At 30.6% G+C, this 14,340-nt stretch overlaps 1 protein-coding gene across 1 annotated transcript in view; it reads right to left on the bottom strand.

Annotated features, from left to right (window-relative positions):
• The window catches only part of LOC139518987 (neuropeptide receptor 15-like), a 36,820-nt gene extending 23,194 nt beyond the window's left edge, over window positions 1–13,626 (bottom strand). Inside the window, exon 1 of the mRNA XM_071310701.1 lies at window positions 13,093–13,626. Coding sequence (XP_071166802.1) covers window positions 13,093–13,535 — 443 coding nt within the window. The 5' untranslated portion in view covers window positions 13,536–13,626. The remainder of the gene's footprint in view (window positions 1–13,092) is intronic.
• Between the last annotated feature and the right edge of the window lie 714 nt (window positions 13,627–14,340).

Below are 14,340 nucleotides of genomic sequence, written 5' to 3'. Positions count from 1 at the left end.
TAAAATATACAAAGTGGAACATGTGTTGGGGATCTGGAACACCTCCTATGCAAGAATATACTGTCTCAAAAAATTACAAAGTTGAAATATCTCACAAAAACAAAAATCAAAACCCTGACCACATGCACTCCTTCAATATATATAAAACAACATGCAAATGAAAACTTTCTAGCATTCAACCATTAGGAGGAGTTAACTGGATTAACTGGTTTGCTTGCAACAGATTACCTACTAATATCTCAAATATTTGTTGCAGGGGCTCTTAGAGATTTATCTGAACCTGGCTGCATACGTATACACCAGGTACTCTCAAACATACACCCTCTTTGACAAGGATTGTATGTTGGGAGCAAGAAGACCGAAGTGACAATATTCAAAGATACTAGAATCCTGTGAACTGAAAATACCGATTCACACAAGAGATATAAATAAAATGTGTTTCTTGTTTCCAGTTTAAAATTCGGTTGAAAGGGATATATTTGCACTGTTTGATTTCTATGGGTTGTACAGGAAATTTTCTAGCAGTTAATTAAAATATAAGATTTTATTTAAATTTTTGTTATAATTTAGTTTTTTGAGATTCCAAATCTTTTCGTTTTTGCATTGGTATGGGCTAGTTCATTAACAGATATGTTGTTGTTTTTCATATAGTTGAAATTGATTACATTGTACAAAAAGTATGTAGGCACGTGTTTACTCTTGCCATTTATGATTTTGACGTCACAGTGCTGTCACTAACTTCGACGTGGGTTTTCGATATCTACACTTTGGGCATAATCGAGTAAAATTCTTTGATTGGCTTAAAAATACTAACATCAGCAAGTTAATCACTAAAACCTTATTTACGTGTTTTGGTGTGAGATATTCAAGTCGTGATACAAATTTATCAATGTAAATGATATCATTGTGACCACAAAATCACTCAAAGCAACAAGAAAAAAAAAACAACAAATGAAGTTGTACACTTTGTATTAGTAAATATCCTGAAAATTTTCCTAAATTATGACAATTTCGTAATTGGATATTTGCAAATAACAATGCATAACAAGGCATGTGTTTGACAGCAGCTCAATAGAAATATGATAATTACAGATTTTATTTTTAACTCGAAATAAAACGTCACTTCTGTTATATTTAACCACGAAAATTGTTGTTAAATTTCTCAATCCTTTTTTCATTCCATATCTTGTCCGTAAATTTATAAGGTATAAATGTCATCAAAGTAACTATTAACAAATGATTAAGCCTGATAATCCCAGAGCTACTTTTGCTATAATAATAATAATAATAATATAGATTATCATGAAAAGAAAAATATGTCGTAAACATGATTGATGTATTCTCTTGTTCAATTTTCATTTATATTTTTTTACAAACGCTTGCTTCCACTTTGATTGGAAATATATTTAGAATTTTCGGTTAATTGATTGTAAATAAATAAGCTGCTCTAGAAAAAATCCTGAATATTAATGAGCATAAGAATTTTGTACTTGAATCTGCACTAAACAATAGAAAATCTATTAGGTAAAGAAAGAAACAAACATATATGGCAGAAGTTCAGTGAGTTCTTAAAACGTTTTTAAATGTCAAGATGTAACTGTTGTTTGAAGTATACATGAATAAGTTACAGAAGTATATATTGGTATATTGGTTATACTTGTAACACTACTACAGATTATGTATTTACAATGTAAAGCATTTAAAATTATACTTTTAGAATATTTGAATGTGATAAAACATTTGAAGAAATGCACATTACAATACTTTTATGTGAAGTAATATTTGCTTTTATTTCTTGAGCATCTAAATGCACCCGGTTGATGGTGGGGTCGTGTTGCTTAATGTTTTTTTTGTGTTTAGTATGTTTATAATATGTATGATTGCTCGTCTTTGTGTTGTTTCTAAAATTTTGCTATGGCAGTGTCAGTTTATTTTCGCTAGCATTTGGAACCTTCCTTAATCATGTTTTCAAAATATTAAAGATTATATAAAATGAATGGCATACTAGTTAAGTAAAATCAACAAACTATAATACATCTGTATTTTCTTTCCGTATAGGGCTTTTTAGTTTTGATGCTACGGAAGTGATTTCCCTGTTAATATGACATTGTATTTAGTTTTCATGACGGGGCAGTTGAACAATATTTTTTAATTATCATTGTTTAAAAACTTTTTAAGAAGAGGCCATTTCGTGAGAAAAAACCGGACTATTTGAGTAAGTTTGACCACAAATTAAAACAGAAGGTATGATATGAGCCATGATCTGTTGCCTAAATTGGCATAACTATTTTTCAAGCTTTCAAAATTATGTCAATTTTATATAAAAATGAATAGCTAATATGATCTGGACACCTTGTACATAAATATTGATTGTGATGTCACCATCAAAAGCTATCATGACCAAAAACTTGAACCTGAAGCGAGACAGACGGACGAACGAACGAACGGACTCATAGACCAGAAAACATAAAGCCCATAAATGGGGTATAAGAATAAGTTACGTACATTTAGAATGTTCCAAGTTGTAGATGGTGGAGAAAAATATTTGTTCTTTAATGTACTTGGTAGAAACATGAGTGTTAAGAAATATTTCGATGTGGCGTAGCGCCCTTCAAAATCGAATCTGATTATGATAAAAATATTTATTTTGAAAACATGTTATGATTTTTAAAATGTACTGATGACATTGAACATGAAAATCAAATTTTACTTTCTAGCATACTGTCTTGTATATGCAGGTAGACGTAATGTTATGTTTAATCATGCTAGTAGTGTTGAAGGGAATGATTTACATGTCTAATAATTAAAATTGTTATTTCTTTTTACAAATTAAAATATGGTATTTTATGCGGCCGAAATCTGCAATGAAATTTTGGTAATGGTTACACGTGTTTTATAATCAATATGTGTTACTTCTTTTTGTATTATATTTAAGAAAAATAAATAGTTCATAGTCTCTCATATTTCTTTATAGAGTGGCCCTTGTTGTTAACTTGTTTTTACTATGCTATTCAACTTTGTACTTTGTTTAGCTTTATAACTATTTTGATCTGAGCCTCACTGATGAGTATTATGAAGACGAAACGCACTTCTGGCGTATTAGAGTATAATCCTGGTACCTTTTGATGACTATTTAATAGCCTGTATATTTTATATGTAACAAGTGATGAGACTGTAATAACGTATTTGTCTTGTTTTTACGATTGTATACAGGTGGAGGATATAATAAATGCTACCCATCGCAATGACAAATTATCGAACTTTTAATTTTCTGTTAGGTTATATCTGTGATATTTCACATTTACACTCGAACAACTTTGAATAAAATTTTAATTTGAACATTTCATTACAAGCGCTGGTTATACAATTTCAGTTTCTACGAGAAGTTTTCTTCAGTGTGAAATTAGCAGCTTTAACATACAGAGTGTAAATGAAAGATAAAAAATAACGTGGAATTCACAAATGATTACCCGTAAGGTAGAGATAGCGTTTCCACGGTTAATGCATTTCGATTAAAAATCGAAAATCTTTAGTTGATGAAGTGTTTTGAGGAATATTCATTTAGAGACATATTCATTAGTTTTATTTTTTGATAAATGAATATGTGATCGATAGCAACGCATCATCATAAAGTCATCAATAAATGTGTCTTTCAATCGTAAAAAATCTATTTAGTTTGTTTTTCTGTTTTAAAAAAGCATGCGAACAAAAACCTGTAAACTGATATGATATAAGGTGATGAAGTCGAAGATCAGATAGAGGAATCCAACAAGTGATCGTCATCATGCAAGGTACATAATTATAAAATATCGATATTCACATTATAGTCTCGATGTCAGGATAATACGTTTAAAAATGATTTAAACATTAAAACATCAGCAATTAAAATAAAACGTTCTACTTTGTAAACCTTGCATGAAGATGGTCAGATTATAGTATTTATTTCAGTAATTTTTGGCAAATTACATTTTACATGATACAAATTTGTCTAGACTTTTTATGTGACTTGGAAGCGAAGCTAATAAACTGTTTGTGCCTATGGGAATTAAATTAAGTGCTCACTAAATCCCTTACAGATTCATCTTCTTGTAAAAGTATGCAAATTGGTAATTAAATGAACAGCCAAAGCCATTTAATGAAATCAATGCAATTCATCTTCATTCTGAGCAGATCACCAGTAGTAGACATGTTGGTTTGAAGAGTTAGAATATATTACAAAAGATTGTTCGTCACTTTTATGGTAGGGTGACTATATCATAAAAGAAAGTTCCTCACTTTTGTTTCTGGAATAAAACTGAATATAATATTTCGAGTAATTATTTATTATCTATCTGACAGTTAGACCTATGTTATCTGCTAGAACACTTTGTCCTGTGTCGCATTCTATATGTTTTTTCTGCTGCAAATTAACTTTCTTAGAAATATAATATGGTTCTTTATACGTTGTGGATATCTTTTATTGAAATATGTATGACTATTTAGTCTACCAATAACAATTACTAGATTTCTATTTTTACTTTTTTCATAAACACCCTTTTTTGTCAGGTGAGAATAAAAATTGTGCTATATTTAAAAAAATCGGCTGTATAATTTATTTAATACTAGATTATAAATCCGTTACAAATATAGACAAAATTTGAGGAGAAAAAAACATATTCGGGTTACAAACCAAACCAAGGGAAAACACTATAAGAGGAAAACAAAATAACAACCGGAACAGGGAAACACTGATGTGCAACAAAAACAAATGCTAACAAACATAGAAATGAACTGCCATATTTCTTATTTGATACAGGACATTTTGAGGAAAAAAATATTGCTTGAACCTTGTTTAATGGCATGCCAAACCTCCCGCTTCATTACATTTAAATTTCCATATGAAAATGCTTGTTCCAAGTCAGGAATATGACCGTTGTTTGATGTGTTTTATCATTAGATTTTGCCATATCATTAGGGACTTGCCGTTTTGAATTTTGCTCGGAGTTCAGTATTTTTGTGATTTTACTTTTTACAATATCAAAATATATAGATAAAAAATAATACGTAACAGAATTACATCACAAACATACGCAGGAACATTCATAACAGAGAAACGCACACACAAATAATAAAATAGTCGACAACAACCAACATATTACATCAACGATAAACACCACTGGATATCAAATACTCGACAACAACCAACATATTACATCAACGATAAACACAACTGGATATCAAATACTCGACAACAACCAACATATTACATCAACGATAAACACCACTGGATATCAAATACTCGACAACAACCAACATATTACATCAACGATAAACACAACTGGATATCAAATACTCGACAACAACCAACATATTACATCAACGATAAACACCACTGGATATCAAATACTCGACAACAACCAACATATTACATCAACGATAAACACCACTGGATATCAAATACTCGACAACAACCAACATATTACATCAACGATAAACACCACTGGATATCAAATACTCGACAACAACCAACATATTACATCAACGATAAACACCACTGGATATCAAATACTCGACAACAACCAACATATTACATCAACGATAAACACCACTGGATATCAAATACTCGACAACAACCAACATATTACATCAACGATAAACACAACTGGATATCAAATACTCGACAACAACCAACATATTACATCAACGATAAACACAACTGGATATCAAATACTCGACAACAACCAACATATTACATCAACGATAAACACAACTGGATATCAAATACTCGACAACAACCAACATATTACATCAACGATAAACACAACTGGATAGCAAATACTCGACAACAACCAACATATTACATCAACGATAAACACAACTGGATAGCAAATACTCAACAACAACCAACATATTACATCAACGATAAACACCACTGGATATCAAATACTCGACTTCTGATAGTTACTTCGTAGTCTAGAAAATTAAATAATAGCTAGGTCTTTTGATTCTTTTGGTCTAGCGTGTATCAGATAAATATGTTTTCGTGCTCACCCGGAAAAGTCTTGTTACATTAACTTTATCTTACTATTTCTTTGTCAGTACCACAGCGGTCAGGCTTGTCGTCAGTGTACTGTCCACGTTTCAGCCAGTGCATAGTTAATGGCTTAAACATAGTCCAATTTGGTTTATTCATTATAAGACCAATTTGGTTTATTCATTATAAGTACGTAACATGCATTTGCCATTTTGTCATCAATGACGACCTTAAACCGGTTCCTTTTTTTTTATCATTTCATTTTCGATGCTGCACTAGCTAATGTTTTAAAAGTTTTTTTAATTGATTTCAGTCGTTTTTCGGGAACATGAATCCAGAAGTATCATAAGTGCCTTAATTTATCTTTCAGCATTGAAATTTGATACAGTGTGTTCCAGACACCGCTTAAGTTTTGTTTTATCGTGTTTTTACGTTTTAGTAAAAAAATATGGAGAGAATTACTCATACCGTATCGTTAACGGTTGGTTTTTAACATATTTTAATAATTTAATTTTGGATGTAACGCGTCTTCTGATTGACTGTAGTGTTTTGTTTATAATCCCATAGACATAATTCTGTCATGTGATCGTGGCGTCATCAACGTTTTTTCATGATTTGCGCCGGTTTAAAATGGAATTGAGAACTTAATTATAAGAAATGACCGTAATATTTTTTCTGTCTATTCAAAATAACATAAAAAATATGGAGCACACTTGATAATAAACGGGTTATTTAGTGCACCACATTTTTGATGTTATTTCTGCAGTCAGAAAAAAAATCGTACAGTCATCCCTTAAATGGGATTTTAGTCGCGTCTTTTAATTTGGGGTTGATGTCAGTTTTTTTTTTATAAATGGGGTGCTGTTTTTATTTACTATTCACTTATTTTCTAGATCAAACAAGCTTGACACGGTACAAAATCATATATGTTGTTGAAAACAGTGTGTTTCCTTCCGGATGTACTATTTGACTTCGGTCTCATTGGCACTTACCCACACATCCTTTTAAAGACATGTTTCTATCAAAAAGTAAAACATACAAGTTCTATCAAACATTAATGGCATATCAAATTAGTTAATGTCACATTTATGTAGTCATTACTCGATAAATCTAATAACAATGCAATTAATAATACATTTACAATTGATTAAACATGAGTTAAAGTCGTTCTTAAAACATGTAGAACTACTGACATGTTTACAGCTTTTGCATGTTTACGGTCTAAATTCATCATGAAATGTATTCTTGCACTGAAAAATATGTGAGCACTAGAAGCAGAATTTATTATTTAAAATTAACGACGGCTTCTGTTAAGATATATTATATTATATTTCGAATTGTTTTTTGAGATTTTGGACTCAATTACAATTACGTAAATGTCACTAGCTTTAGTGAATATCTATTTCAAATAACTTGATAAATAAAATTCCTATATCAAAACTTTGATATACTAAAGTACAATTAAACTATATATGTCTATCTTTAAGTATATAACGTGGAAACAAACTCGTCATAGATACCTGAATTAAATTTTGTATTTACGCCAGACGCGCGTTTCGTCTACAAAAGACTTACCAGTGACGCTCGAATCCAAAAAAAATCTAAACGACCGAACAAAGTACGAAGATGAAAAGCATTGAGGACCAACATTCCTAAAAATTTTGCCAAATACAGCTAAGGTAATCCATCCCTTAGGTAGAAAAGCCTTAGTATTTCAAAAATTCAAAAGTTTGTAAACAGTTAATCGATAAATATCACAATATCAATGAAAATCCATGTCAGCACAACACAGAAGTGCTGGTCACTGGGGTGTTGATACCCTAGGGGAATTAAAATTGCACCCGCAGTGGCATCGACCCAGTGTTCGTATATAAACTCATCATAGATACCAGGATTAAAGGAGTAGGTCCGGTAAGGACCGATTTTTACCTCAAATTTCAGTTTCATCTGTCGAAAGATTTTTACCACTTTTTAAACAATTAAGTGTCTATTTTATTTGATTCAATTAATTTATGTGAAAGATTTTAACTAATTTAGTCATTAAAAACGCTCCGATTCAAGCTCAAATATGAAAAATCTACCGAATATGCCAATAAAAAAATCTTTTTTCAGATGGTTTTTGTCAAAAATGAAAGTGGCCACATCCGTGTTCATCCTCAACCTTTATATATGTTATGTATTATTATCAAATACAACTTACATTTCAATATTTTGGATGAACACGAATGCGTCAACTTTCGTTTTACACGGAAACCGTCTAAAATTTAACAAAAATGCTAGAATTGTGAAGATTTCAGTTATTTAGCATGACTAAATGGTGCTAGTACCCGCTATATGTGCATTGTATTGTCAAAAACAGCCCATATTTATGTAGCAGAAGCATTCTACTATCCAATAAATAACTAAAAGTTAACATTTAAACAATTTTGTAAAACTGCTGTATTTTGGGGCCAAAAAGGGGTCTTAATGAACCTACTCCTTTGGTATTTACGCCAGACGCACTTTTCGTCTACAAAAGAAGCAACAGTTAAATTTTTATGTTTTATGTGTTTAATGTTATTTTTTTAAACAGAATGATAAAAGTTTATTAAAAACTTGAGCGGAACGTTCCAAAATTGCAAAAAATACTGATTTTGATGTATATGCACCTTCATTTTTCAATAAAAGTACGTACTGAATATTAAGTTGGCGGTTGAATCAAATATATACTTCTAAAGAGAGAGTACTTGTGTTATTTGAAAAGCATTAGCCGTGGAATTCATAACGTTTATTTTTTTTTTGTGAGTGTGTGTTTGTTTTGAAGAAAAGAAGGTGTTTTAATACATGATTTTTATTTGCGATACTACACTTAAGTTTCACTGTGCAATTAAATTTTCTTAAGGCATCTGATAAATTCGATTTGAAATTTAATTCTGCATCTGGTTTGTTCTTACGTAATTTCTAGGTTCAAGTCGTGTGTTCTGTCAACCAATAAATCCGGAAGCACGTCAAAATGATATAAGATTAAGTCTTCTATCAGAACGAAATATGTACCAGATCGAAAACATAAAAGCAAACTACATTTAAATGACAGTTATTAAGTGTATAATTTTGTTTAAACTATCCCCCCCCCCAAAAAAAAAATTACATCATAGCAAAAACAAATTAAAGACAAATACTGTTAAAATCTCAATTAGCATATTTCAAAGATTATAGAAAAGTGCAAAATGTCTGCAGTATTCGTCAAAGTCTTGTTAGAGTTTACATATCATTCAGGCCTCATATTTTTATAACCACTATTTCTGAATAACGCAACATTCATATTACAATAATTTTTACATTTATATATAAACTGTTTTTAATCCACAGAAATTATTAGAGTGTACCAACAAATTATTGCAAATGTAGGAATGAAATAAAAAATAAAGTAAAAAATAAAATAGAATGGAATGTACTGCATTTTGTTGCGCAGTTTTTGATTTAGCTTTCTTTATCAGCATTTCCAAATTCCCGATAATATATGTCCTAAATTAGATCCAAAAACACTTTGATTATAGGCAGTTTGAAGTAAATATTATATTTCTAGAGATAGAACCTTAATCATAATTGAAAAATCTTTAGAATTTTAATTCAATAATTCAAATTTGTTTTTCATCACTTTACGTGCTGACCCTTTATTTATGCACAGTATTAAAAACAGCATGAAAATAAATCCACCTTGTTTAAACCGTAAAATTTGAGTAAAACAAGTATATTCAAGAAACACAATGTTAATACTATTTTTAACTAGTATAAGGAGCAACTGAGATAATCCTCTCTCGGATGTATTAGGGAGTCGCGATGCTTAGTTTTAAATCTTGTTTGTCTTATGTTTGTTTTTCTTTTGGTGCAATGGCATTATTAGTTCGGTTGACTTAAGGTAGATTCATGGTATACCGCCATCTTGGATTGAACAATCACAGTAAAAAATCGGTCTAGTTATTTGCCTAAATCTGCAAATTTGGAGACAGATTTGCAATTTGATGGTTAGACAGTTTAATAATATAAAGAAAACTTGGCAATTTATTGTATAATTCAAAATAATTAAACAAATATCATTTTATTTTGCTTTTTAAATCATTTTTTTCAACTGAGCCATTTAAGGGAAGATAACTCTTTTAGTAAAAAATTTATACTGAACAGATAGGGATTTTTTTTCTTTTTACTTGTAGCAAGAAAACAAGTTCGGTGACACCATTTTTTCTTCTTATTTTCTTAAAACATATTACAAAACCTATCTTTTCACAATTTATTTCAAAATTCTATCTCATAGATTATTTTTTATGCACACAATTGTGTTTTTCCATTTACAATCTAACCAAATTTAGGCAATTTTCAACGACTCATAGCTTGAAAAATAGCACGGTGACCCCTACTTTTTATTATATTTTTGAAAAGAGCATATTAAAATCTTCATTCTGGCTAAGTATAAGAAAATTCTGTCTCAAAAAAGATTTACTTATGATCTACCTTAAGAAGAAATCTTCTGACAATTTCTCTAATATATAAATGTATGGTATCTGATAAGTTCGACTTGAAATACATGATTTTAATATCGCACCTGGTTGTCTATTATGTAATAAATATGAACACGTGGTTTTGTTCTTTCACCCAAAAATATATACAGAAGCCCGTCAAATAGTTCTAAGTTTAAATCTTCTGACAAGTCCAAACATTTGCATCTGCATATCAGAACGAAATTTGCATTAGATCGAAACATAAAAGCAAACTACTTCTAAATGACAGTCACTAAGTGTAAAATTTTGTTGTAAACTATTTCCTAAAATCACATCAAGGCTAAATATATTTTTCCATTATTAAAATAACCACCATTCCGAAGATAACAACATGCTTTTTACAATCGGTTTAGTTAATGCTTCTTAACATTATTATTCAATATCAACCGATTGTTTTCTCAAATGTATAGTGCTTTTTGATATTAGTAAGAAGAAACTCATCGTTAAGAAAAAATTCAACCTACTATGTAATATAAGTAATCTAAAGTGGATCATTCGAAACACCCCTTCGAGTTTTTGTTAAGGTATTGTACACAAATTAGAATTAGATAGTGTCATACTTTTGTAAGTATGATTAATATGTTTTTCCTGCACATCACATTTATCTTGATGAGTCTTATGTAGTCGAAACGCACGTCTTGCGTACTAAATGATAATCCTGTTACCTTTGATAACTATTTAACACTACTGGATCGATGCCACTGCTGGTGGACGTTTTCTCCCCGAGGGTACCACCAGCCCAGTAGTCAACATTTCGATGTTGACATGAATATCAATAATGTGGTAATTTTTTCAAATTTCCTGTTTACAAAACATTGAATTTTTCGAAAACTAACAATTTTCTTATCCAAGGCATAGATTACCTTACTCGTATTTGGCACAAGTTTTGAAATTTTAGACCCTCAATGCTCTTCAACTTTGAACTTGTTTGACTTTATAAATATTTTGATATGAGCGTCAATGATGAGTCTTATGTAGACGAAACGCGCGTCTGGCGTACTAAATTATAATCCTGGTACCTATAACTATAATTCAGATTTTTTTCAACACACGGATCACGACAATTTCATTTCTGTCACCAAAATGACTGACTCGTTCCCCGTTTTAACATTAAGTATAAGGCATACAACCTTTAAATTGGTGCTAAGGGATTTTGTTTGAACTACACAAAATACAAATTAGAAAGCGAAACATTAAAAGAGGTAAAAGTAAAACATTAAGTGTATAAAGACAATTATTGATAGTTAATAACACACAATTCTACTTCGTCTGTATATATAATCAAACTGAAAACTAATTCAAACAATTGTTTAAATAAAGATCTACTGTTGCTTTAAGTTTTGAACCGAAAAAAATGTAGTTACAATTAAGATTCCATTGCTTTGATAATGTTAAATAAATGCCAATATGATTTATTAAATAGAAGAACAAAGTCATTCAATTGATGCTCAATGATTTGTGCTATGCTTAAGAAAGAAAAATAAACCAAACTGATATAAACTCATCATATATACCAGGATAGATAAATTATCACAACAGACGCGTGTTTTGTCCGAAAAATGATGCATCAGTGACGCTGGAATTCAACATTTTAAAAAGCCAAAATAAAGTTTTAAATTGATGAGCATTGAGGACACGAATTTCCTAAAAAGATTTTGACTGGAGTAGATCATTCATAGTAATTTGAAAATTTAAAGCTATGTAAAAGTGTTACATATTTCACATAATAATGACCATATCAATGATAATTCATGTCAACAAAGACGTGCTGACCCTTTATTTATGCACAGTATTAAAAACAGCATGAAAATAAATCCACCTTGTTAAATTTGAGTAAAACAAGTATATTCAAGAAACACAATGTTAATACTATTTTTAACTAGTATAAGGAGCAACTGAGATAATCCTCTCTCGGATTTATTAGGGAGTCGCGATGCTTAGTTTTGAATCTTGTTTGTCTTATGTTTGTTTTTCTTTTGATGCAATGGCATTACCAATTTGGTTGACTTAAGACTTGAATTATCCCTTGAACATCTTTCGTCTCTCTTTTATGAGATAAAACATAAATAATAAGTGTAAAAGTAGGGAGACAAATGTATATGGTATGATTGCCAATGAGAAAACCATTCCACTTAGTTAAAATGGCGTGGATTTTATATAATGACATGTGGAGCAGGATCCGCTTACCCTTCCGGAGCACCTGATATCACCCCTAGGTTTTGGTGGGGTACGTGTTGCTTATTCTTCAGTTTTCTATGTTGTGTCATGTGTACCATTTTTGTCTGTTTGTCTTTTTCGTTTTTAGCCATGGCGTTGTCAGTTTATTTTCGATTTATGAGTTTGAATAACCCTCTCGTATCTTTCGTCCCTCTTTTAAGAGAAACCAAACATATTAAAAATCAAGAAAACAAGTCAATTGATAATAAGACAAAATTAAACCCATGTACATTAAGTATGTCTACAATATGCTCTAAAAACATAATCATAAATAGATAAAAAGTATAAACTAACTACTTGTATTGGAGGGAATCAAAGTTTTCTTACCTTTCTATACATAATGCTACAAGTGTCAACACGGACACATACAGGGACATTACTAGTACAGATCGTTGTATTTTACACATAGCTTCCCCAAGTATCCATCCACGGTCTAACATAAACTGGACTATCTCGGGAATTCCAAAAACCATTATAATCGAGTCAGCAACGGCCAGGTTTACAATGAGCATGTTTGTCAATGATTTCCTCATTTTCTTATCATTGAATATTACAAAGATGACCAGTATATTACCTACGATGCCAATTATCCCAATTAAAAAGAAAGCAATGGTAAAACTAATAATGTATCCAAGCTGAACCTCTCCTATCTGACCGCTACTCGCATTAATGTTCTGTGCATCTGACCATTCAAATTGTCCGTCTAAAGCGGTCTCCATAATTGAAGGCATCTTTTCTTCATTGAATATAGTGTAGTTTACGTTGTTCATTGTCTAATTAGTTTGATAGACTTTAAAAAGAAGTTGAAAATGTTAATATGTTTAATCGACACCGTACAGAGGAAGTATAACTATAATAGCACTGTTGAAGTTGTAACGAGTTTTATTTGTCCAGTGTTGGAAGATCAATAATATCAACAGCTCTTTAAGGCAGTTTTAATGTAGAATTCTGCGTCAGATTGTTCATATATATTCATGTTTCTTGTATATAATAATTGAGAAATTGAATCTCTTAAGCTTTAATCCGCACAACTAACTATGTTTTGTTTTGTTTTACTAACAATAACATAATTTGAATGATTAATAATTCAATATAATTAATTTAAACAAAATTAGTTTCTTGACGAAAAATGTAGAATTCAAACAAGTAATTATTATCTTAGTGTTGATAAGCATTCCCAAGGTAAACGATTAGATCACACGAACCCTCTTTCGCATATCCAGAGGTTAATAACCACATTTATCAATCGGATTTCATATTACTTAAGGAAATACAAATCGGTTGTATCGAGCGTAATGCAATATTAAAATGAAATTGCAATTCTAAAGTATAATTGAAAATATGATGCTCAATCCCCGAATGAAAATCGTAAAATAAATCCGAACTGGAACACGTCAATGAACTGGATGTTACAAAGAGGAAAGTATACGGTCATATCAAAAGATCTAGTTTTGATATTGTGAATATCATTTTCTTTGTCACAATTGACCACCGGTTTAGCAAATTAAGCTGAAGATTCTATTTCATCCAATTTTGATCAGCTTAACGTTTGTGCTTTGAGTTCTGTTTTTTCGG

Source organism: Mytilus edulis, chromosome 4 (assembly GCF_963676685.1).
Source record: "Mytilus edulis chromosome 4, xbMytEdul2.2, whole genome shotgun sequence".
In the NCBI taxonomy this organism is placed as follows: Eukaryota; Metazoa; Mollusca; class Bivalvia; order Mytilida; family Mytilidae; genus Mytilus; species Mytilus edulis.
Note: the sequence above shows the minus strand (reverse complement) of the source record. Positions and strands in the feature narration are given on the sequence as shown.